This window comes from Pelophylax lessonae, assembly GCF_965119305.1.
Source record: "Pelophylax lessonae genome assembly, chromosome: 3".
Taxonomy (NCBI): domain Eukaryota; kingdom Metazoa; phylum Chordata; class Amphibia; order Anura; family Ranidae; genus Pelophylax; species Pelophylax lessonae.
In genome coordinates this window covers 113,168,981-113,193,546 of record NC_138770.1, presented here as the reverse complement: position 1 = coordinate 113,193,546, position 24,566 = coordinate 113,168,981, and the positions used below count along the sequence as shown (strand labels likewise).

General features: G+C 46.0%; 1 protein-coding gene across 1 annotated transcript in view; it reads left to right on the top strand.

The window, feature by feature from the left end:
• Positions 1–24,566, top strand: part of TNFRSF21 (TNF receptor superfamily member 21) — a 179,043-nt gene that overhangs the window by 75,287 nt on the left and 79,190 nt on the right. Inside the window, exon 3 of the mRNA XM_082251677.1 lies at positions 5,259–5,693. Within this exon, the coding sequence (XP_082107803.1) occupies positions 5,259–5,693 (435 nt within the window). The remainder of the gene's footprint in view (positions 1–5,258; positions 5,694–24,566) is intronic.

Sequence of the window (24,566 nt, the reverse complement as noted above, 5' to 3'; positions counted from 1 at the left end):
AAGGACCATTGTGAGGTCGGGTACTGATCTTAGCCAAGTAGACCTGGCTTACAATCAGTGTTCTAGTTCATAATAAAGGCTTTCCGTATGGTTTTCTTCCCCACCAAACTCCTCGAACCATGTCTTTGTGAAGCTGGCCCTTCACCAAGCTCCTCAAACCATGTCTTTATGCAGCTCGCCCACACCAAACTCATCAAACCGTGTCTTTGTGGTTTTGTACACAGGAACATGGCATTCCAAATTCTAACAAATTGCATACCACTTCTTAGTTGGTAAAAATGGTTTTCCTTTTCCCCTCCTATATATGCATAGCCTTTTAGAACAAAACTCCCCAGTGCTTGAGCCAGAGTACCACTGGCACTAAAGGGAGAGGGTATAGTTTGAATGTCCTGGGTCAGCCTCTCTGGGCTCGTTTCTAACATCTATTCCACCCAGCCATTTAGGCAGGTAGAAGGGGGATCGAACACCAGGAGTCTTTGACAGGCCGTGCACAGCCTACACATATGGATGGAAAAGGGGAACTTTTTTACTGGCTGAGCACTGGTAAAAATTGTGCTTGGGATACTTTTGGCCATATGGGCAAGTTTTAAAGTAAGGTGTCCACTTTTGGCTGTAGTAGTAGTGTATACTACAAAGCTGCTCTTGTTTTAACCAATAAAGAGCCACATCTGATGTTAGTTGTTGGCTATGAAAGCAGCGAACAAGCCTATGGCACTTCTTTAGGATGAATGTCTATATAAAAAATAGTTTGACTGGTTTTTCATCACTGCATTCACAGAGATGCAAATCCATTAGAGCCATTTTATTTTTCCCATCATTCTGAGTTTTTGGGCCATTAAAGAACTATGGCCAAAGCTTTTTTGTCCATACTTCTATGGATCACAAGAGTGCAATTTCATTCTGTACTCCTGTGACCAGTGTTCACCTGATCAATGCTGCACCCACCTAGGTGAGTATAAGGTTTGTTTGGGTTTTTTTTTTATAAACACCATACTTTAACCACTTGCCGACTGCCTAACGCCGATCTACGTCGGCAGTCAGCCCCTCACAGGCAAAGTGACGTAGGGCTACGTCACTAGCTTGTGAGGGTCTAGGGAGCGAGCGCGCGCCCCCGCTCCCGCGTGGTCACGGACCCCCCCGCGCGTGTGACCAGCGGACCCGATGTCCGCCGGTCACTCGGCGATCGGCGGGGGAGAGGGAGAATGTCAGGCAGCTTGTGTAAACAAGCTGCCTGTCATTCTCCTCGCTGTAAAGACACTGATAAAACGGATCTAGTATGTAGATCCGTTGATCAGTGTCCTTACAGCTCAAGCCACAGCCAATCACAGTAGAAAGCACGCCCCTAGGGATACACACAGCCCCTCCCTTCCAAATAAAGTTAACCCCTTCACAACCAGTGCATTTTTACAGTAACAGTGCATATGTATAGCACTGATTACTGTAGAAATGTCACTGGTAACCCCAAAAGTGTCACAAATGTCAGTCAAGGGTCCGATCTGTCCGCCCCAATGTCGCAGTACCGCAAAAAAAATCGCAGATCGCCGCCATTACGCGTTAAAAAAAAAAACAACAAAAATGACAAAAATCTTTCCCTTTGTTAGTAAACGCGATAACTTTTGCGCAAACCAATCAAAATACGCTTTTTGTGATTTTTTTTACCAAACATATGTAGCATAAAACAAATTGGCCGAAAATTTTAAAAAATTTTGATTTTTACTTTTTTTTTTGGGGGAATTTCATATAAAAAAATGTGAAAAATATTGTTATTTTTGCAAAATTGACGCTCTTTTTTTGTTTATAGCGCGTGATCAAAAAATCGCACAGGTGATCAAATACCACCAAAAGAAAGCTCTGTTTGTGGGAAAAAAAGGACGTCAAATTCGTTTAGGTACAGCGTCGCACGACCGCGCAATTGTCCGTTAAAGTCACGCAGTGCCGAATCGCAAAATACCCCCTGGTCAGGAAGGGGGTAAAATCTTCCGGGGCTTAAGTGGTTAAGACCTTCTTCCAATCACCAAACCATTCTCCCCTCTCCTTGGCCATGGATGATTTCCTATGCTAGCTTCTCCTCTGAGCCTTTCACAATTCAGTACAAAAACATCGCAGGAATGTTCTATTTGAACACATGGCTGATTTCATGCCACTGGTCAGTGTTTGCAGAAGCTGCAATTACTGTAATATCTCTGTTATCCGATAGCGCAGATGAAAAGACACACTAATAACTGGTTAGTAATGTTCATTGGTAGCTCTTATTGAAACCCTTGAGAATGTCAAACAGGAAACTGTATCTGATAAAGGTTTATACATGATGGTGCAACAGTTTCTGTTGAAATTTAATGAATGGCCATTAGCCAAATATGCTATAGGAGCAAGTAAATAAGTGTAATCTCAGTAGTTGTGGCCGTTCTTTGCTGCAATTCAGCATTTACAGATATTTACAATTAAATTTTAAGAAGAATTCTATATTATATAACAATGATGACATTTACATTTTATCTGAATTTTGGAAGAGGGGGGGATGTACAAACTATGAGAGGACAGAAGGTGATCGTTTTACAAAATCTTTGACACATATTGTGGTTTTCATCTAGAGCAGGGGTCTCCAAACCTTCTAAGCAAAGAGCCAGTTGACAGGTCTTCAGACTTTAGGGGGGCTGTACTGTGGACAGTAGGAGTAGAAAATGCTCCAGCTTTAGAGGGAGCAGATAATATCGCAGCTTGGTGGTAAGGGAGAGTAGACATTTTTTCAGGTTTGCTGGTCAGTGGGAGTAAAAAAAATGTCAGACTTGGTGGTCAGTGGGGTTAGACCATTTTTCAGGCTAGGTGGTCAGTGGTTGTAAAAGTTTGTTTAGGCTTGGTGGTCAGTGGGAGTAGCAGAATTACATAGCACCTGTAGGAGAAGAAATCCTGCCCATCATTGGGAGAAATAGTGCCCTCCTAATGGTATTAGTATTAGGAATCATCTGTGTCAAAAGAAAGAAATAGTGTTCAATTATTGGTATCCGCTTCAGGGACAGTATCCACACGGTTGGTCTCAGTGGAAGGAATGGTGCCCCACTATGTGGATAAAGGCAAGCAAAGGGCCACATTCGGCCCGTGGGCAACTTTTTGGAAACCACTGATCTGCCTGTCCAGAGGGCTCTAAAGTAATTGGCTAATAAAACACTTCTTCTGCTGCATTCCATGCATGCGTATATAGTGAAGTTTGGGATTTTTTTTACTGCTGTCTTTGCGCATGAATGGTAAGCTTGTGCGTGTGGATGTGTGCCACAGGATTCTGTGGGAACCCAAAACCATGCTGCACATCTTTGCACACGCAGAATCATCGGCTGGGGGTTTGCGGAGAAAATCATTCTTGCATTTCTCCAAATGTGAGAGAGGGAGGGAGAAGACAGGGGAAAAGTACATGTGTATTGGGGTGAAGGTCCTTTTTAAGTAAATGGCAAACACATTAAAGCCTATCTCAACTAGGGTTGAGTCAAGGCTGACTATTATAAACACCCCTTTTACCCTTTTAGCGGGGCTTGGCTGGGCCAACACAGAGGCAAGAGACACACCCACCTTGAGCTTTATGATGGTGAGGGGACAGCTGGGACAAGAGCCTCCCTATCTCTACATCTGTCTTCCTATTGGTTACCATTTAATATGTTTCTATTGGTCTTCAGAAACATAGCTTCTGTCAGGTACCGTAGTGGGCAGTGCAGGCGCCCAGAGCTGCTCGTTTGGCGCAGGTATGATGGTAGATCAGGGGGGTATCGAACTCCATTTCATTGCGGGTTTCATCAACAGTGTGGTTGCCCTCAAAGGGCCGGTTGTACTTGTAAGACTATATAACTTTAGGGCTTTTTTCTGAGAATAGGTGCAGAAATTCGACAAGCCCCCCCACCACCCAAATGGTGTGTATGGCCAAGTTGCACTAACAATGGGAGGAACTTAAAGGGGCAATAAATACCAGGAGCGCATTTATATGTGAAGTTTAGGGATGTTGTATGTACAGAGTGCAGGGGTGCGCTATCTAGCGAGTGCATGGTATAGAGGTGCCCTATGCACAGTGCAATAGTTTAGGGGTGTGCTACATAGTGCAGAATTCAGGGGTGCACTGTGTACAGAGTGCACGGTTAAAGCCGCCTGTTTGCGGCACGGTAAGCCGGACCTTTAGAGTCCGATGACGTCATTGGCTGCATGCACTCTGAATATCTTCTAAACTGTGCAAGTTTAGGAGATATTCACAGTACCTACAGGAAAGCCTTATTATATGCTTACCTGTAGGTACAATAAAAGAGTTTAATCCCTCTTTCAGGATTGTGCTGCATACAGAGTACAGGGTTTAGGAGTGTGCAGGGTTCAGGTCTCTTCCACAGGCTGTCCTCATCTCATTTCCACCCCTCCTCTGCTGTGACCTCTGCACTACTCTCCCCCATCCCCAGCCTCTGCACACATCTCTCTCCACAGCTCTCATTTCCCCCTCCCCTCCCAAAAGCTCCTTTACATCCCACCTACCTGAGATGCGACGGAGTCTCAAGCCATTATTGATGACAGTAGGTGGACACAGCTGTTTGTGTTAAAAAATAAAACCTCCTGTCATGCCTGCATTGCATGTACAAATATGCAAGGTCTGTCCATCCTAGGGGTGGGGAGGCACATCTGGGCATCTTCAGCTTGGGTGCCAGAGAACCTGCCTATTTAATAGTTAGTACCAACCCAGGAACTGCCATTTTTACTGGAAAGGCATGTGAAATAGAGATTCATAAAATGATTACTACATTATAAGTAGCCCTATGTAGTTACCAGCATAGACTATTTTTCACTATAGTGACCCTTTAAGCGTAAGGTTTAGCTTTGGGAAATTTACAGGTAGATGGTGGCGATTGCAAGTGCTGGAAAAGATTATCACTTTAACTAAATGTTTTCTTTTATGTTCTCACAGAGAAGCCTTTTCATATACTTTACCTGACATTTGCTTCTGATCTCCCAAATTTGCCTTACGGCAGGTGTGCGGTTTTCACGGCCGGTCTAAAGCTCTGTTACTTGCCAAGATAAATAAGTGAGATCATCAAGCACCTCAACCTCAGCCTATATGAAAGCGTACTTGTGCTAAAATTAGAGTGTTTGGCTCACTCCTGAGTTTATACAAGGAAGTCTGAGGTTGGAGTTTAGTTGTTCATTAGGCTCACAGTCTACGACTTTTTTTTTTTTTTTAATGCTCTCAAGTTCTCCCCTTACTTCTAACTAATCCATCATCTCTGCTCGTGTTTCAGAGCCCACAGATGTTTACAATGAAACTGAAAAGAATGAAACTAGATACTTGAACATGACAGTAGACTCTGGAGCAGGAGACCATCAAAGACCTCATAGGATGCCTCCACAGATAACTGAAGGGTCCCAGCCACCAGGAGTGGTGAGTAACGGAGGGGATGGACACAAGCACACGGTCTTCAAGACCACCAAGCGGGGACCTCCCCGACAAGTCCCACACCATTTCGACATCAATGAGCACTTACCTTGGATGATTGTACTCTTTTTGCTGCTCGTGCTTGTGATCATAGTGGTTTGTAGCGTCAGGAAAAGCTCACGCACCCTCAAAAAAGGACCAAAGCAGGATCCGAGTTCTATTGTGGAGAAAGCTGGCTTCAAGAAGACCACAGCCCTGACCCAGAACAGAGAGAAATGGATTTACTACTGTAATGGACATGGTAAGTGGAAACCAGTAAAAACTGTGCATGAAACAGTGGATGAAATGGGAACCAGTCTAAGTACTGCTTTTCTAAACTGCATTCTTCGGAAAACTGGTTGCCATGGGTAACAGACTTGTCATGTTGATAGCAATAAATTACATTGTATATGCATACTTCAGACATACTATATATATATATATATATATATATATATATATATATATATATATATATATATATATATATATATATATATATATATATATTAAAAGGGAAAACCATTAAATCCAGTTATGTATTATTAAAACAATATTAAAACAATATTGGAATCAGTGTTAATTTCGTCAACTAAAACCGACTAAAAATTTTCGACTAAATTAACACAATTTTAGTCGACTAAAATACGACTAAAATGAAAACAATTCAGATGACTAAAATACGACTAAAACTAAAATGGCATTTTAGTCAAAAGACTATAACTAAAGCTAAATTGAAATTTGCTGCCAAAATTAACACTGGTGCATGCTCAAAGCTTAATACCATTAATAATAACATATTAGATTTTTCACTCCAGGACCAGCAGTAGTATATAATGAGTTTGGAAATTGTGGAGAAATGCTTAAATAATGCATTACAAATTACAATTGAACTACACCCATTTGATTATAGATGACTAAAATGAGCTTTAGCCGACTAAAATGTAAGACGTTTTAGTAGACTAAAATGTACTGGAGTTTTAGTCGACTAAATACGACTAAAACTAAAACACTTGCAGAAGACTAAAATGGGACTAAAACTAAAATGCCATTTTAGTCCTAAGACTAAAACTAAATTGAAATTTGCTGCCAAAATTAACACTGATTGGAATGTGCTGTGGCTGTACACAGAGCAGTGATGTTTTACAAAGTGCAGTAGCCTTTAATCACCTTTATTCACTCTGAAAATAAATTTACACTTGCAATAGGTGGGGGCGGTTAAAAGCGGGATTGAGCCATGGTTTTACTGACCCCTCCTTAAGCTGGAGTTGTGTACTTGCAGCAACTGTGATGCTTTTCTTCACAGTATGGCAATAAGTGATGCTTTGAGGCCCTGACATGAATTGGGCTGCACCACAACCGCTCCTGCAACCATGTGCACCTAGTTTCAGCAGGTGCCCACTCCCACTTCCAAGTTCCTTCAAACCAGAACCTTCTGGGACACATCACAAGTACCAGGGGGCTGTGGGACTCTTCACAGGGGGCAGCGCAGCTAGTACATGAGCAAGGAGCCGCAGTCGTCTTCCAACGGTTTACATGCCAGCCTTGGGGTCCCAAAGACATGATTAAAAACTGCCCCGGGTAAGGACAGCACTGGATCCCCAAGTGTGTTTATTTTAAGAAGTCATCAACTCCGGTTTTTGTACCAACCTTTTTACCAAGTGTTTTTTTTTTCGGGTTTAGCATCTTCTGCCTCCTTGATTGGTTGGAATAGCGTAACTTCTGTCCTAGTTCAGGGATGCTGGTTCATCCCAACACCAAGGCATGCTCGGCCCCCAGTAGCCAGTGTTCATCAATGGATATGTATTTGCCCAGGGTTAGCGAAGGAGAAATATTCTTTACACTGACTTCTGCTATAGACATGGTTTGCTTTTTTTTCTTGTAATTTCCATTCCCTTCTTATAATTTCAAGTACTTGTCTTAATCTAACTTTTTGCATTGGCTCTTGCAAGGGGGTTATAGGGGGCATAACTAGGGAGGTTAAAGAGTAACTCCGCTTTTGTTGGGGAAAAAAAAACATTCCCCTGTGGGTGATCTCTGTACATTGCAGGGAATTTAACAAACTTTGGTGTAGATTCCTATCTTTTGTTATTCTGAAGAAATCCCTGTGTGTTTGTGTCCATTTGGTAGGTGAAACTAGTGGAAGTGGTTTAAAAATGATCAATCAGCTGTGCACCTGCAGAGCACTAATGAGGAAAACTGCAGAGTCTGCATCCCTTTAGACGTGATTTCCTATTGGGAGTATCTCACCAAATATGACACTTTTGTTGCAGGGGATGCCCGAAATCTGACTTGTATCTTAGTGCAGACTTCCAGGAGAAATCAGTGAGCCAATCGCACAAGCAGGAAATGATGTTTCTGGGGTGTGTTCAGTACACAATAATTATCAAAAATTAATCTGCGCAAATCAATGTGAAAAGTAATGGAAACATACTATAAGAATGGCTGGTGTCACTGATAACGTGTTTCACCACACATAAATAAACATATAAAAAAAAAACAGTGCTCTGCCAGAAAGCCTGATCATAAATACTTGTGAACATATTCAAAAGTGAATATCAAAAAAATAATATATAAATAAGTCCATAAATCATAAATGTGTTCGATAAAGTGAATCAACAAAGTAATCCACCATCAGTGCATTTAGATGGTAAGGGTCCTTTCACATGGCCCACATCCGCCAATGGAGTCCGCTCTACAGTATTTTAATAGGATGCTTACCTGTCCAGGGAACCCGTGACGTTGGCACCCCATCCAATTTTTCAATCGGCCCTCAAGTGCTGCCGCCACCATTCCTTGTAAGGGAAACCGGCAGTAAAGCTGCTTCACAGCCGGTTCCCTGCTGCGCATGCGGGTAGCACACTGCCTTTTGTGAATGGCTCTGCTTCGGAGGAAGGTGGAGGGAGGCTGAACTTCTGGGGGTTCAGGTCACCGGAAGTGGGGATGGGTACCTGTCAAAAAAGGCACCTGCCCCCCCCCCCCCCTAGAAAGTGTGGTAGCGGAGGGGGGAAGAAGCAAACAAGCAGAGCTTCCCCTTTTTGGGTGGAGCACCACTTTAAGAATAAAGACTGTTGGGGTAATTTACTAAAGGCAAATAGACTGCACTTTTCAATATGCAGTTGAACTCTGCAGGGGCATTTTCTCCAGAGCTTCGTTAATGAGGGAAAGCTCTGCTGACTTCCATCATCCAATCATGTGCAAGCAAAAATGCTGTTTATTGTAAGCACCTACATTGCTTTTTATTTCTAGCAGAAACACTTGACTTTAAAGAAATAACAAGTTAGTCATTCCCTTATTAGCCCTCTTTCACATTAGAGCGACTTGTCATGCGATTTGACAGTTCAAGTCGCATCCTATTGCCAGCAATCGCACTGTTCAAAACGCTGCAACACCAACTTTGAGGTGCCGCCTGGATTTAAAAAAGTAGTTCCTGCACTACTTTTGGCAATTTCAGGTGCAACTTGCATGAAGCCACACAGATGTCTTCTGATTCGCATCGGGAGTCACACTGACATGTGACTTTGAAATTGTGTGATTTCAAAGCCACAATCAATATGAACAAGGGCTTATACAAGAATAGCCAACTGCCAGAGTTCAATGTTTCTTCTAAAGTACTCTTGGCATTTGAAGGCCAAAGCATTTTAAATTGCAAATGCAACTTCATCTAGATAGTCGTGCTTGGCCTGCACCCTCCCGTGCCTCCTGTGGCTCGTTGGAACAAATCATAACTTTTTTTGGACCAGTAAGGTGACATGGAGAGGACGGAACGAAGTGTTGACTCCTTAGATCAGGGATCCTCAAACGACGGCCCTCCAGCTGTTGCAGAACTATACATCCCATGAGGCATTGTAAAACTCTGACATTCACAGACATGACTAGGCATGATGGGAATTGTAGTTCCTGACCTACTGGAAGGCCATAGTTTGAAGACCCCTGCCTTAGACAAAGTCAAAATTTTGAGTATTAGAAAATCAGCGATTTCAGGATTCATTAGAAGCAAGCTGTAGGTATCTGCTATTACATGTTAGGTGGGAGATTTTAAATTTGTTATTGGTCAGTACAGGCGGAGGACTGCTTTAACCTCCTCCTGACATCTGCATGCACTTATCCAGTCCTGATTTATTTTCAATTACTGAATGTAATTTTTATGGTAAATCCCGTCTTGGTCTTCTCTGCAGTCTCCATTCTCTGAGTCAGCTCCCCTCTGATATCATTTGTAGTGTAATAGTAATTAGCATGGTGTGATCACAGCAGACATCTCACTGTTTTATAATTAATATATACTAATGGAATTTCCGAAATTGTTGACATTATGACATCACCAAGTAGTAACCTATTAACGGGAAAAATACCTCCGTGTGTAACACTGATAATGGTGTGACACACACTCTACACTGCCTCTTGTGCAATTCTGTCAGCTGCCATTAAACTCTTATATACGGTAGTATTGGTGATATCATTTCATACCTTTTTTATAACCAAAGTTAGAGGATTTTTTTTTTTTTTTCATTTATGACACTTCATTTTTAAATTAATCTACGATTAATCCTTACATGTGAATTTATAGTAACGATTTTGCTAGGAAAAGAAAAAACAAAACACAGAGGGCTGGAAATGCCTACAATTTGCAAATTGAAAAATGTAAACACTAGACAAAAAAAAAATGAATGAATAAATAAATGTATATAATTTATTTTTTTTTGGCCTCCCATAACAGCAAGTCACATGACTAATCCTGATCATAACAGAGAGACTTGGTGAACTAATGTTCAGGCAATATTGGCCAATTCATTGATCATTGGGCTGAGATCATGTAGCCAGATGCCACAGGAATAGATGGATAGACAGCTGGTTCAGCAGGGACTGGCTGAGATTCGATCCATTTATGGGCAAGCTGATTGTACCAAAGTTGACCATCGATGCAACCAGCATGTCAGACTTGTAGCATGCGATTATTAACAGCGGCCAAAGTCACTAGCAGTAATCGCAGTGTTCTCCTGGCAGGAACAGTCCCCCCCCCCCCCCCCCATACTGTGAGAACACCATAGCTCTGCGGGAGGGGTTCTCCCATAAAGCAAGAGTTTATTTGGCACGTGGAAGTTTTGCAGCCCCTTTAAATAACACATACATATTTTCTATTCCACAGTGGTTCACTTTTCAGAGGACAGTGAAAGGTGGCCACAACTGTATGCAGTTGTTGCAAGGCCAATTTACTTGGGACAGTGAAACTTGGTTTGCAGGTGTTCCAAGATGTCGCCTGCTGATGCCTTTTTTTTTTTTTTTTTTTTTTTACCAGACAGCAATTTTGCTTTGCGAGAACATGCCACAACTGTATGTGGTTGCTGCAAGGCCCATTCACTTGGGACAGTCTGGCAGGCGGTGCTGCTTATCAGACTCTGCATGTACCATTAACGTTCCCGCACAGTCACAGCAATACGTACCCATCTGAGCTGCTCTGTCTGCTGATAGATGGGTAGTCGGGGTTGGGGGGATCATATTCCCATTTTTACTGCTTCATGGCCGCAAAGGTTAAAAGAACCTTAGTGATTGTAAAGTCTAATTTCTATTTATTTTTTTGCATTAAAAAAAAAAAAAAAAAAACAACTATTATGCTTGCCTGCTCTGTGCAGTTGGTTTTGCACAGAGCAGCCCAGGTCCTCCTCTTCTCGGGTCCCTCTTCGGCTCTCCTGGCCCCTCCCTCCTGTTGAGTGCCCCCACAGCAAGCAGCTTGCTATGGGGGCACCCAAGCTGAGTCACAGCTCTCTGTGTCCATTCAGACACTGAGCCTCGGCCCGGCTCCGCCCCCTTTCTCTCATTGGCTAAATGACTTTGACAGCAGTGGGAGCCAATGGCGCAACGCTGCTGTCTCAGCCAATGAGGACGGGAGTCCTGGGCAGCCGAGAAACTCCTGCAATATCGCTGTAGCATCTAGATGGGGCGCAGGTAAGGATTGGGAGGGCTAAGTGGGCTGCTACACACAGAAGGCTTTTTATCCTAATGCATAGAATGCATTAAGATAAAAAAACCTTCTGCCTTTACAATTTAGGGTTATTTCCTTAAAATCACAAACCTGACACTTAACTCTGCTTAAAAAAAAATCCTATTCCAGTAATTGTTCTTAAAGTGGAGTTCCACCCTCATTTTATACTTGCCTCCATCTTCTCGCTCCGGGTCACCTGAAAAACAAACGGCTAATCGCATTTTTTTTTTTACTTACCTCGTAGTGAAGAAAATATACTTACCTTACTTCCTTCTTCCTCCTTCCTCGGCCGCGGCCCGTCGTCACTTCCTGGCTCTGCAATGATTCCTGCGCCACCTAAATGCCCTACACCTGTAGCAAGGGCATTATCCAGTTTAATACCGTGCACTGCACATATACTGCGGCCGCTCTGCGCTGCACCTGACACCCCCGGGTCTGTGGATCTGATCTGTGGGAAGTGTGGACTCGATGTCTGTCTGCACCTGCTGATCATTAGGCAGAGAGCCAGAATGGCAATCTACCTATGTAAAAAAAATAAAATAAAGGCAGATTGCCGTTCTGTCAGTAGGGAAGGCATTGATCCAGGGACATAGATCAGTGTCTTCTCCTAGTAAAAGCACCTCCCACAAAGTGAGAAAACTCTGGTCAAGCACAGGGTTAACCCTTTAAATGCCCCTGACGTTAACCCCTTCCTAGTCAGTGTCATTAGTACAGTGACAGTGCATATTTTTAGCACTGATCACTGTATCAGTGTCTCTGTTCCCCAAAAAGTGTCAAGTGGCAGTTAGTGTCCTAACTGTCCACCGCAATATCGCAGTCCCCCCTATAAGTCGCTGATCACCACTATTACTAGTAAAAAAATAAAATAAAAAATATTCCATATTTTGTATACACTATAACTTTAGCGAAAAACCAATCAATTCTTTGTTCATGCTGCCAGAAGGGCCCAGGAAAGGGCAGGCAGTATCTAAGTCAACTGTCTCACAAATGGATTTGCCAGCTCATTGTTTAAAGGGGAAAGCCCCACCTTTTCAGGTAAAGGCTCAGGCTACTGGAAGAGTAAGTGCCTGATGGGCAGTTCCCCTTTAAGCTTCTATGGCTCAGTGCATACAATCACTAGATTTTATCAGGTGGATGTTGGGGCCCAGGTGGACACTGCGTTTGGCCACAGTGTGCTGCAGGCAGCTATGTAGATTTTTTCAATTCAATGGCGGTTGTCCTAATCAGTGTCCCCCCTCCCCTCAAGTGCTTTGCTTTGGGATGTTCCAGATAGTAATTATGGCTGCTCTGTGTCCTGTGATGTCAAAGAAAATTTGGATTTTCCTACATCTTACCTGTAAAATCCATTTTTTTTTGCAGTACATCATGGGACACAGAGGTCCCTCCCCTCTTGTCAGGGAAGTTTATTGCTTGCTAAAAAATGGAGGTACTTCCTGTATGGGAGGGGTTAACAAGAGGAGGACTTCCTGTCTTTTTGGTTTGCCGGTGTCGTATAACCCAGATAGTAATTATTACGGCTGTGTTGTACTCCAAGAAATGGATTTTACAGGTAAAAATGTAGGAAAGTCCCATTATTTTTTTATTTTATTTTTTTAATGGGATGTTTTTTTCTTTTTTGTTTTTTTTCCAAAAGTTGCTTTTTTATTCATAGCGCAAAAAATAATAAAAACCTCAGTGGTGATGAAATCCCACTAAAAGAAAGCGGTTTGTGGGGGGGGAACATCAATTTTGTTTTGGTACACTGTTGCACAACCTCGCAATTGTCAGTTAGGCCCCGTTCAGATCCGCCTGTCCGTTTTTTTTGCTGATCTGAACGGTCCCCCCATGCATCCCTATGGGGCATCGGATGTCAGCAGAGACATGTCTGCTGACATCCGATCCGTCAAATCTGGATGGATGGAAACCCTATTTTCCATCTGTCCAGCGGATGGGTTTGGATGAGAACGGACAGACGGTCCGTTCCCATCCGATTCCCCCATAGAGATGTATTGGGAACTGACAGCTGTGTCTCTGCACACAGTCCGTCCGACGGACGGATAGTGTGAAAGGGGCCTTAAAGTAACGCAGTGCCATATCGCAAGCAAATGTCCTGGTCATGAAGGGGGGTAAATCTTCCGGAGGTCAAGTGGTTATTCAACTATAGTCAAAGATGCTCCGTTTGTTTTTTGTTTTTTTGTTTTTTTTTTTTACAGACGCCCCTAATCTGCATAGGCAGGTTTTGGTAAAGGTGAACTATGCCTTTAGAGCCGGTTCACATTAGAGCGATCCGACTTGCCGGGGCGACCTCACAAGTCACGGTGCGCTGCTCGCACCGCGACCTCGGAGCGGCCGGCACGGACTTCATAACATTGAAGTCAATGCAGGTCGCCCCAAAGAAGCTCCGGATCCTTTTTCTAAGTCGGAGCGACTTGTGTCGCTCCTATTAGAATGGGTCCACAGCTTCTCTATAGCAGGCAACCTGTCAGGTGACCAGGTCCCCTGACAGGTCGCGCCACTGTGTAACCGGCGTTTAACGTATAGTCCCATCTATTGCTTTTCTCTTCATCTGGATCTCCAAATTCCTTTTTTTTTTTCCCCTGCGCCCTGACTTTCTGTTATAGGGTGGCTACATCTGCTCTCAATGGTCCCACTGTATGTAGAGCATAGCTAGATAGTTCTTACTCGCTCTTAAGATGGGACTATGGGATTTGTAGTTTGCATAGAGCAGTGCACATGACCGCAACTGCTTATTACAAACAAATGGAAATGAGGGGGGGAAATGGGAGGTTCAGGAGCTCAAAGAGGACATTACCAGGAGGCAGAAAAACACAGTAAGAAATCATGAAAAATCAATTACAGAGCCATTACGTTTTTTTTTTTTTTTGGGGGGGAATAAGGATATAGTTTAGTCTCAATTAAAGCATGTGAAAAGAATCAATGAAAGCTTCACAGGAATAAAAAACAGAATGACTTGCACAGGCCATGTGTTGATAACCTGTCCATAGAAAACATGTCGCCCACATCCAGAGGCTTGCACAGCCGCTTCAATACTGCCTCACCCCAGCGCGGCTCATACCCAGCTATTCAGCCATAACGCAGAACATTCCAAATGACTCTCATAAAGCCCTTTCCCCAGGGGACTGCGGGATAACAGCAATATTACACTAAAGCTATTAGACATCATAAATTGTGGGAGCAACCGACCAGGCAGCATTCCTCTGCTAATGAGGAGTAGACGGGAGAACATTAGAATTCCCTATCAGCTTAATGTTTCATTTGAAGTGTCTGTATACAAAAGGGAGGCATGAGGCATGGAAAAACGCTATAGAAAATGTATATATAGGGGGGGTTACCTATGAACAGGTTTGTCCAAAGCAAATCCTGGATATACACCAGCAGGCCATATCCACCATTGGCATCTTGTATGTCACACCAAAAGTGATAACCTGACTGGGTACCCAACTCCACTCAGCTCAGACGTTAATGAAGCCATGCCAGGATGATGATCCCCACATCCCGAAACTGCTAGTTTCAGGGCGGATAAAAATCAACAATTTTCTTTTATTTTTTAAATTTCTTATTTAAGGCCTCTTGCACACAATACTCCTGTTTGAGCATCTCCTTTTTCAGCCGTAATTTTTGTCTTATTGAAAAGCACGCATTTGCGAGTATTTTCGCGCATATGCGTTTGCGTAAATTAGTGCCTCTGAATATGCAAATGATTTTTTCAGATCAACAGTATTATCGTGTGTGTTCATTTGCTGGGCCTGCATCCCTGTAGATGTGTTCCTATTGGCAGTATCTCGCCAAAAATCACATTTCTCTTACGTCCTCCGACAGTCGCCGCCTCTTCATATTCGTCACATATGGGGTATTAGACTTTGCTCCGAAGGAGTAGCTAGGCAACAGAATATGTTAACAATAAAGCTTTAACATATCCCACCCTCAAGGGGTGGTCCCCTCAGTCAATACCCTCCTACTTCCTGCAACCATATCTCAGTTTTAATGTCTAGCTTGTCAGGAGTGGCTGGCTCTCTCTGTGCTGGGACTTTTTGTCCCAGACTCTTTCTTCTTTTTGATATTTTGTTTGAGTTTTCTCTCTACCTTTACTTAGCTGTTATTTTTGTCAGCATTAGTTAGTTCTTCGGACGAAGAGGATCATGCGGACTGGGTCTCGGGCTGATCCCCCTGGTCGCAGGTCGTGGGTCAGTGGCTTCCCAGTCTGCCATCGAGCGTTCAGCCAGGTAACGCTCCTGGCACGGTGAACGACCCATCCCTGTTCGGTGCAGGGATGATTGGTGAGGTGGCTACCTCACCGGACGCTGTGCGGTTTCTGAACCGCCATTGTGTGCGTCTTGAGTAGCGACTCTCCCTGCCTCATGTGCAGCGGCTTGTTCGCCTGTGCGGGTTCCCCACGCCATGTGAGGTAAGTGTATCTATGTGGGGACCTGTCTGTCTGGGGGGGTCTCAGTCTGGGACTGTGTAACCTGCCTTTAATCACACTGCTTGTCTCCCTATCTCTCGGCTGCATGCTGTGGGCTGCAAGGGGGGGGGGGAGCTGTATGACACTGAGTATGTCAGGCTGGGCAGTGTGAGGAGCTGTGTGCTGTGGGGCATGTTTTTAATGGCATGTTGGGGCATATACAGCGATCGCTGCGGCGATCTAACATGTATCCATAATATGGGATGATATTGTGTGTGATTTTATGCACTGTGGAGCGGCGATTTCGGCGCCAAACGGCGCCATTTTACCGGCGCCCGCTCCGGCCGCATGGTTTACAGGCACGGCGGCCATTTTCTTGTAGCCTCCATAGGCTTACATAGAGCGCCCTGGCAGCATCACTTCCTCTCTCCTGGAAGCACCGATCGAGGCAGCAGCTGCAGCGGAGTCTCCTCAGGTTTTATCCTTCTATTCCTGTGTTCCATTGCCTGTATTCAGTCTGTATATTCCCTGTGGGGGTCTCATTGTGCCTGAGTGTGGTGCGGTGGGCTGCGCTTGCCGCGCTTGCTGTAAGGGGGCAGTTAACCCTTGGTTGTCTGGCATACAGGGGCAATGGATTCTCAGGAGGGCAAATTTCCCACAGTCTTGGTGGAAAGCCAGGGGACCGCTGTTTCCCCCCCAGGGGGGGATTTGGCCACTATTGTGGCTGGCCTTGCTGCACAGGTGCAAATGCTGGTGGCTGCTCAATCTACTAAACGGCCCAGAGTTGCTCTGTCCTCTGATTCTGAGGGTGAAGGTGATGGGGCTGTTCTGGCGGGGACCCCCCTATCGGGGTCCCGCTCCTCTCTGGATCTAGTGGGGTCTGAGGTAGAGGCTGAAGTTGAGGGGGTTGATAATTCTCCCCCTGGCTCGCCTGAAGAGCTTGCAATCATGGATGAGTTGATTGCTTCCATTAAGCAGACGCTACGTTTGCAGGACGAGGTGTGTCCCCCAGCTGCCTTGGCGGCTTATGGGACGCAGAGAAAACGCAGGACGCCGCAGGTCTTTCCCTGCAATGCTGATTTTCAGCGCGCTGTTAAGGACCAATGGCGCGATTTGCGCAAGCCTTTTGCGGTACCAAGTAAATTTAAGCTGCGTTATCCTTTCTCGCCTGCCACTGATGAACGGTGGTGTGTGCCTCCGCCAGTAGATCATGCTATTGCGGTTTTGAACAAAGCCACTGCGATCCCGGCAGAGGGATCCCCTATTTTCCGTGATGCCACGGATAGGAGACTGGAGTCTCTTGCCCGTCATACTTATTCTGTTACGGGTTCTATGCTTAAGGCTCTGTTTGCTTCTCTCATGGCGGCCCAGGCGATCGCAAGTTGGACGCAGATGCTTAGGCGCGTCCTAGTGGCCGATTCGGCCTCAGCGGCGACCCTGGATATGGTGGATCGGATCCACCAGGGTGTCATGTATCTGTGTGATGCGGACCTGGACCTGATTCCGTTGGCCGCGCGTGTGCACAGCGTGGCGGTGTTGTCTCGCCGCCTGGTTTGGTTGAAATGTTGGTCGGTGGACCAATCTTCACGTAAAACCTTAGCCAATCTGCCTTATGATGGGTCTCGCCTTTTTGGGGAGTCCCTGGATGTGTTGATTAAGGGGATTACTGGGGGTAAGAGCACTCTCTTGCCCCATTTCCCCAAGGCTAAGGGGGCTTCTGGGAAGAAGCATGCTAATTTTCGGCCCCCTCAGGGGTCCTTTCGTGCCTTTCGGCCGCACTGCAAGGGCAAACCGTTCAAGGGCCAGGGCTCTCAGAAGAAGCCCTGGTCTGGAAAACAGAAGTCCGGCCAATCCGGACCTGCGGCCCATAACAGTTCGGCCTGAAGGGGCGCCCTCACCCAGTTTTGGGGTGGGGGGACGCTTGCTCGGTTTTCTTCAGCCCTGGTTGGCCCGTGTGCGGGACAGATGGGTTCTGGAAATCGTTCGATCTGGTTACAAGATCGAGTTTCTCTCTCGGCCAGAGAGCAGATTTTTTCCCTCAAATCTACAACTGTCTCCAGAGCGCCTGCGGGATCTGCGCCTGGCGGTGCGGGACCTGAGGGCTCAGGGAGTGGTGGTTCCGGTGTCTCACCGGGACAGATTTCGGGGGTTTTATTCCAATCTGTTCACTGTGCCCAGAAAGGAGGGCAAGGTTCGTCCAATTCTGGACTTGAAAGCTCTGAACCGCTCTGTGCGGGTTCGCAAGTTCCGCATGGAATCCCTGCGCTCGGTGGTGGCTGCCCTGGTTCCGGGGGAATTCATGGCCTCCATCGATTTGAAGGATGCGTATCTTCACATCCCCATATTCGAGGGTCATCAGAGATACCTTCGATTTGCCATTGCGGAGGATCACTACCAGTTCGTGGCGTTGCCCTTTGGGCTCGCCTCGGCTCCGCGGGTCTTCACCAAGGTGCTTGCACCGGTTCTGGCATTATTGAGAGCCCAGGGCATTTCTGTCCTGGGGTATCTGGACGACATTCTGATTCGGTCTGCGACCAGTCAGGGTCTGGAGAAGGACCTGTCTGTCACGATGCAAACTCTGCAGGAGTTCGGTTGGACGATAAATGTTCCAAAGTCGACTCTGAGTCCGTCGGTTCGTCTTCCCTATCTGGGAATGATACTGGACTCGGTGCAGGCGAAGGTCTTCCTGCCGGAAGACAAACTCAGGACTCTTCAGGAGGAAGTCAGGTCCCTCAGGGACGTTCCGAACTCGTCTCTGCGGACGTGTATGAGATGTCTGGGATTGATGGTCTCGGCTTTCGAGGCGATTCCTTTCGCGCAGTTTCACACGCGGGGTCTCCAAGCGGAGATCTTGTCCAAGTGGGACGGGCGACCTCAATCTCTGGATCTTCAGATCTCGTTGAGTCATCGCACCAGGGAAAACCTCCTGTGGTGGCTCCAGTCCCCGTTGGTGTCCGGGGGCAAGTCGTTTCGTCCGATCTCGTGGACGATAATCACCACGGATGCCAGCCTGTCGGGCTGGGGTGGTGTTCTGGGCGTTTTGTCCGCCCAGGGGACCTGGTCGGAGGGGGAGTCTTCCCTCCCGATCAACATTCTGGAATTGCGTGCGATAAGGCTCTGTCTTCATCGCTGGACGGACCGGCTGCAGGGCTGCCCGGTTCGGGTGCAGACGGACAATGCCACGGCGGTGGCCTACATCAACCACCAAGGGGGCACCAGGAGTGCCCGAGCGGCTCGAGAAGTGGCCGACATTCTGTCTTGGGCCGAGACTCATGTCCCGGCGATAACGGCGGTTCACATTCCGGGAGTGGAGAACTGGCAGGCGGACTATCTGAGTCGCCAGACCCTGGATCAGGGGGAATGGTCTCTCCACCCGGCTGTCTTCCAGATGTTGTGCGCGAAGTGGGGTCTTCCAGATGTGGACCTGTTCGCGTCTCGCCTCAACTACAAGGTGAAGAGGTTCGTGGCAAGGACGCGCGACCCTCGGGCGGACGCGTCGGACGCGTTAGTGGCCCCGTGGCATCAGTACAGGCTGATGTACGCGTTTCCACCGATTCAGTTGCTGTCCCGGTTCCTTCGCAGGTTACACTCGGAACGCAGCACGGTGATTCTTGTGGCACCGGACTGGCCTCGCCGGTCCTGGTACGCAGACCTCGTGAATCTGGCGGTCGACGCCCCCTGGCGTCTGCCTCTTCGGGACGATCTACTGTCTCAAGGACCGATTTACCATCCTGCTTTACAGTCGCTGGCTTTGACGGCCTGGCTGTTGAGACCGAGGTCCTGAAGGAGAAGGGTCTCTCTCCAGAGGTTGTTCATACCTTGATCAACGCGAGGAAGTCTTCCTCGGGAAAGGTTTATTACCGTACTTGGAAGGCCTATTTTGCCTGGTGTGAGTCCAGGGGGTTTTCACCCCGCACGTACTCGGTTTCCCGTGTGCTGTCTTTCCTTCAGACGGGTGTCGATCAGCGTTTGGCGCTGGCTACGATAAAGGGTCAGGTGTCTGCGCTGGCCGTTCTGTTTCAACGTCCCGTAGCTTCCAACTCCTTGGTTGGCACTTTTATTCAGGGTGTGCGGCATCTGGTTCCTCCTAGGAGGGATCCCTTGCCCCCTTGGGACTTGAATCTAGTCCTGTCTGTGTTACAACGTGCTCCTTTTGAACAGATCAGGGAGATCTCGTTGTCTATGTTGTCCAAAAAGGTCGCCTTTTTGGTGGCAATCACTTCGGCTCGCAGAGTGTCGGAACTGGCGGCTTTGTCCTGCAAGTCTCCGTACCTGGTTGTTCATTTGGATAAGGTGGTCTTGCGACCTAATCCTTCTTTTCTGCCGAAACGAGTTTCGGAATTCCATCTTAACGAGGATATTGTTTTGCCTTCGTTGTGCACGAAGCCTAAACCTCCTAAGGAGGTGAGATTGCATTCTCTGGATGTTGTTCGAGCGATTAGGGTTTACCTTAAATCGACTGAGTCTTTTCGAAAGACGGACTCCTTGTTTGTTCTTCCAGAGGGTCCTCGGAAGGGCATGGCGGCTTCCGCCTCTACCATTGCCAAATGGATCAGGCAGACCATTGAACAGGCTTATGCCTTGCAGGGGAAGGTTCCCCCTGTGCCTGTGAAGGCGCACTCTACTAGATCTCTGAGTACGTCTTGGGCCTGTCGTCATGGGGCTTCTGTAGCCCAGGTGTGTAAGGCGGCGACTTGGTCGACCGTGCACACTTTCACAAAATTCTACAAAGTAGATGTTCAGGCATCGGCGGATGCTTCCTTTGGCCGCAAGGTTCTTAGTGCGGCTGTTCCCTAGGGTCCCTTGTTGGGGACTCCTGGCTGTTGGGATAAGTTTTGTATCCCCTGGTTTTTTGTCTTTTCCTGGGTTGTTGCTCCTGTTGAGCACTTATTTTTGCTGTTGCCCAGCTAGTTTCCTTCCTTTGGTAAGATTCCTTTCTTTGATGTGGAGACTGCGTTGCCTTTCGGCGCGGATGCGTTTCCCACCCCTCATGTTTGCACTGCTTTGGGACGTCCCCATATGTGACGAATATGAAGAGGCGGCGACTGTCGGAGGACGTAAGAGAAAACGGAATTTTTGTAAAATCTTACCTGTAAAATTCCTTTCTCTGAGTCCTCCGACAGTCGCCGCCCCCGCCCCTCTTTTGGGGTTTGAATGTATACTCTACTGCTATTCCACTAAAACTGAGATATGGTTGCAGGAAGTAGGAGGGTATTGACTGAGGGGACCACCCCTTGAGGGTGGGATATGTTAAAGCTTTATTGTTAACATATTCTGTTGCCTAGCTACTCCTTCGGAGCAAAGTCTAATACCCCATATGTGACGAATATGAAGAGGCGGCGACTGTCGGAGGACTCAGAGAAAGGAATTTTACAGGTAAGATTTTACAAAAATTCCGTTTTTGTTGCAGGAGATGCCTAAAATCTGACTTGTATCTTAGGCAGACTTCTGGGAAAATTGGTGAGTCAATCCCACAAGCAGGAAATCATGATTCTGGGGTGTGGTCAGTACACATTCTGTGTACAGAACACCTCCAGGTAGCCATATTGCATTGCATTTTCAGAAAATTACAATACTGCAGATTGAAAAGGAAAGGTAATTTTAAATCACATTCAATTACAGTATGACTTGTGTCACAATAGTATATGCTATATTGTTTTTTTCTTTATTTGCTATTTTTTTTTCCCAATGAAAGTGGAATTACCCTTTTTAAAAAAGAAAAAAAAAGGGACACTTACCTGTCCAGGGAGCCAGTGCTGTCCTCACCTAGGCTGGTTCTTCGTCAATCTTCGGGTTGCCAACATGTTTAGTGTGGGAAGCTGGCGGCTTCTCATTACGAATGTGTGAGCTATGTCATTGGTCCCTCAGCCTCCTGGGACGTGTCCCAGGAGGCTGCGGGCAGGGAGAGGGGGTGCCTAGCTTCTGGTGGGAGCAGTTGCCTACCAAAACTAGGTACCAACTCAGATCAAATGAAAAGTTACCCCTTGCAATTTTATGTCTGGGGGAGCAATAAAAGGAAATCTACTTACCCGATCTTCTGCAGCTCCCTGCAGCTTCTGCACCCCTGCATTCTACTGGTCCGGTTGCTGATGTCATTAAGACCAGAGCAGGATCCCTGCAGGCGTATTTTTTTTTTCTTCTTGTGCCTGGAGTTGGGCTTTAAATCTATACAAACACACACCCTTTCATGACTCTTCAGCATCGTATCCTCCTGGCCCCATCCATTTCGTAGAACATTACTGGCTTCCCATTGGCGCTCTGTAAAAAATAGGGCTCTCCTATGTGTTTTAAATAAAGTCTTCATAATCTTGTGATTCTGCTAGGGATCACTAGTAGCCAGTAGCCATGCTGACAGCTGACCTAGCATTCCAAATCAAACGGCAATCAAATTTGGGCACAGTGATGGTGATCGTTTAAGGGTTAATAGCCAATTCTGTTTTTAGTACACACACAAATGTAGATTTCTGAAAGCACAGCATTGCTTTTCTGAATCCTACCTGAAGCCTCTGTACTGCATTATTGGCTACAGTTCCCATAGTAACTACAGAATATAGGATAATACTTTTAAAATTGCCCACTTCGCTCAGGTTCTGTTGTCTTCAAAAATAGTAACACTTATACAGTGATGTGAGGTGGCCACAATCCGACTCGAAAGTGAAATAAAAAAAAAAGCCGGAACAAGCCCCAGAACTATAGATGACCAGGTCGCCAGTTATTAAATGGCTTAGCTGCATCGCTACCTCACTGGGGATGATAGACAGAGGGCAGAGCAATGAAATTTTAGAGCTGTTACACGGAGCACATAAATCGGGTTTTATGTCTCAGATGACGCAAGGAATTTAATATAATACACTTGGTTTAGGTTGGACTACCTTTTCTTCCAGGAGACTGGGGAAATAATACATCATCGGCAACCATGGCCTGTAAACAAACCACCAGTACCCATACTACTCGCCAACTCCAAAACTGCTTCTATTGCCTGATGAAGTCCGGATACATATTGATAGGGAGGCAATGCGATACCGCTTCTGGCCATAGTACTTTTTATACTCATGCATTGTGTTTTTTAGCCTTTAATAATGGGAGGTAGTACTGGCTGGTTGTTGGTTCTGATCATGTATAAAAGTGTCTCCGAAGCCATGCATGAGAGTACCTCAGATTCACGTGTAAAGGATAAGGGTGCCTCAGATTCTCATATGCCAAGCAGGAGTGTACCTCAGATTCATATGTTAAGGATGGCGTCTGATATGTCAAGCTGGAAGGTGCCTCAGATTTGCATGCCAAACGGGGGGGTGCCTCAGATTCCCATATGCCAAGCAGGGGGGTACAGTAGATAAAATTTGCTAAACAGGAGGGTTCCTTAGATTCTCACCTGCCAAGCAAGAGTTGCCTGACAGGCTTATATGCCAAGCCGAAGGGAGCCTCAAACTACCATTTACCAAGCATGAGGGTGCCTCAAACTACCATTTACCAAGCAGGAGGGTGCCTCAAGCTACCATTTGCCAAGCAGAGGGGTATTTCAGAATACTATTTGCCGCACAAGAATGTTCCTTGGTTTCCTTAAGGCTAAACAGGGGGTATCTCAGAATCTCCTATTCCAAGCAGAAAAGTGCCTCTGGTTCATGCGCCAAACAGGCAGATGCCTCAAATTTTCATATGCAAAACAGGCATGTGCCTCAAATTATTACACGCCAAGCAGGATGGCACCTCATATCCTCATATGACAAGCAAGAGAATGCTGCAGAAGAGTGTCCCAGATCCTCATATTCTAAGTGGAAAAGTGCCTCCGATTTATATTTCAAGTAGGAAGGTGCCTCTCATACGCGAGGTGAGAAGTTACCTCAAATTGCCATATGCCAAGCCAGAAGGTACCTCAAATTTTCATATGCCAAACAGGAAGGTGTCTCAAATTCCTATATGCCAAGCAGGAAGGAGCCTCAAATTCCCATACATCACACAAGAAGGTGCCTCAAATTCCTATACGGCGAGCAGGAAGGTGCCTCAAATTCCTATGTGCCACGCAGGAGGGCACCTTCGATTCTTATATATTAAGCAGGGGAATGTCTAAATTTTATATGCCAGGTGGGGAGGATGCTTCAGATTCCTCAATGCCAAGCAGATTTTTATGTCGAGCAGGAGGGTGGCTGAATATGTTTGGCAGGGGACTGGTTGGTATTTGCCAGGCAGATAAATGAAAGCTCCTATCTGAGAGGTTGTTGGAGTATAGAACACCAGAGAGAATAGAAGGGAACTCTTCCTATTGCTGCATCATTGACTGTCATGGGGCAATTACCCAACATACTCTGATTAGTCGTGTATTTTACTTGTAAGGGGGATTTTCCAGCAGTCTGGTCCTCCAGATACCTGTGTGCTTCACCTCATGTTTGGGGTTATGGCAATAAATCTGTCCACGTCCAGCTTATTACTGGTCACATCCTGAATAAATTTTGCTAGTGAAGATGGTAAAATAAGACTTTCCTGTTTGTAGATGTCCGATAAATAAGGAAATTATTTGTTTTTCCTCTGAGGGATCCAATACGCCATCCAAACTACACAAGTCTGTTAAGCAATGCTTTTACTTCCCAGTAGCCTAACCATCTGTGTAAATGGGTGGATGAGGGTTCCTTTTGTGTGCTCTGCCAGCTTTATGCTGCCTTTTTTTTTTTTTCTCTAAGTCCTTCACTTTCTTTTTTCGGTAATTTCACTACACTATCAGAAAGCCATGTAGCCAAGCTGATTGACACAGGGAAATT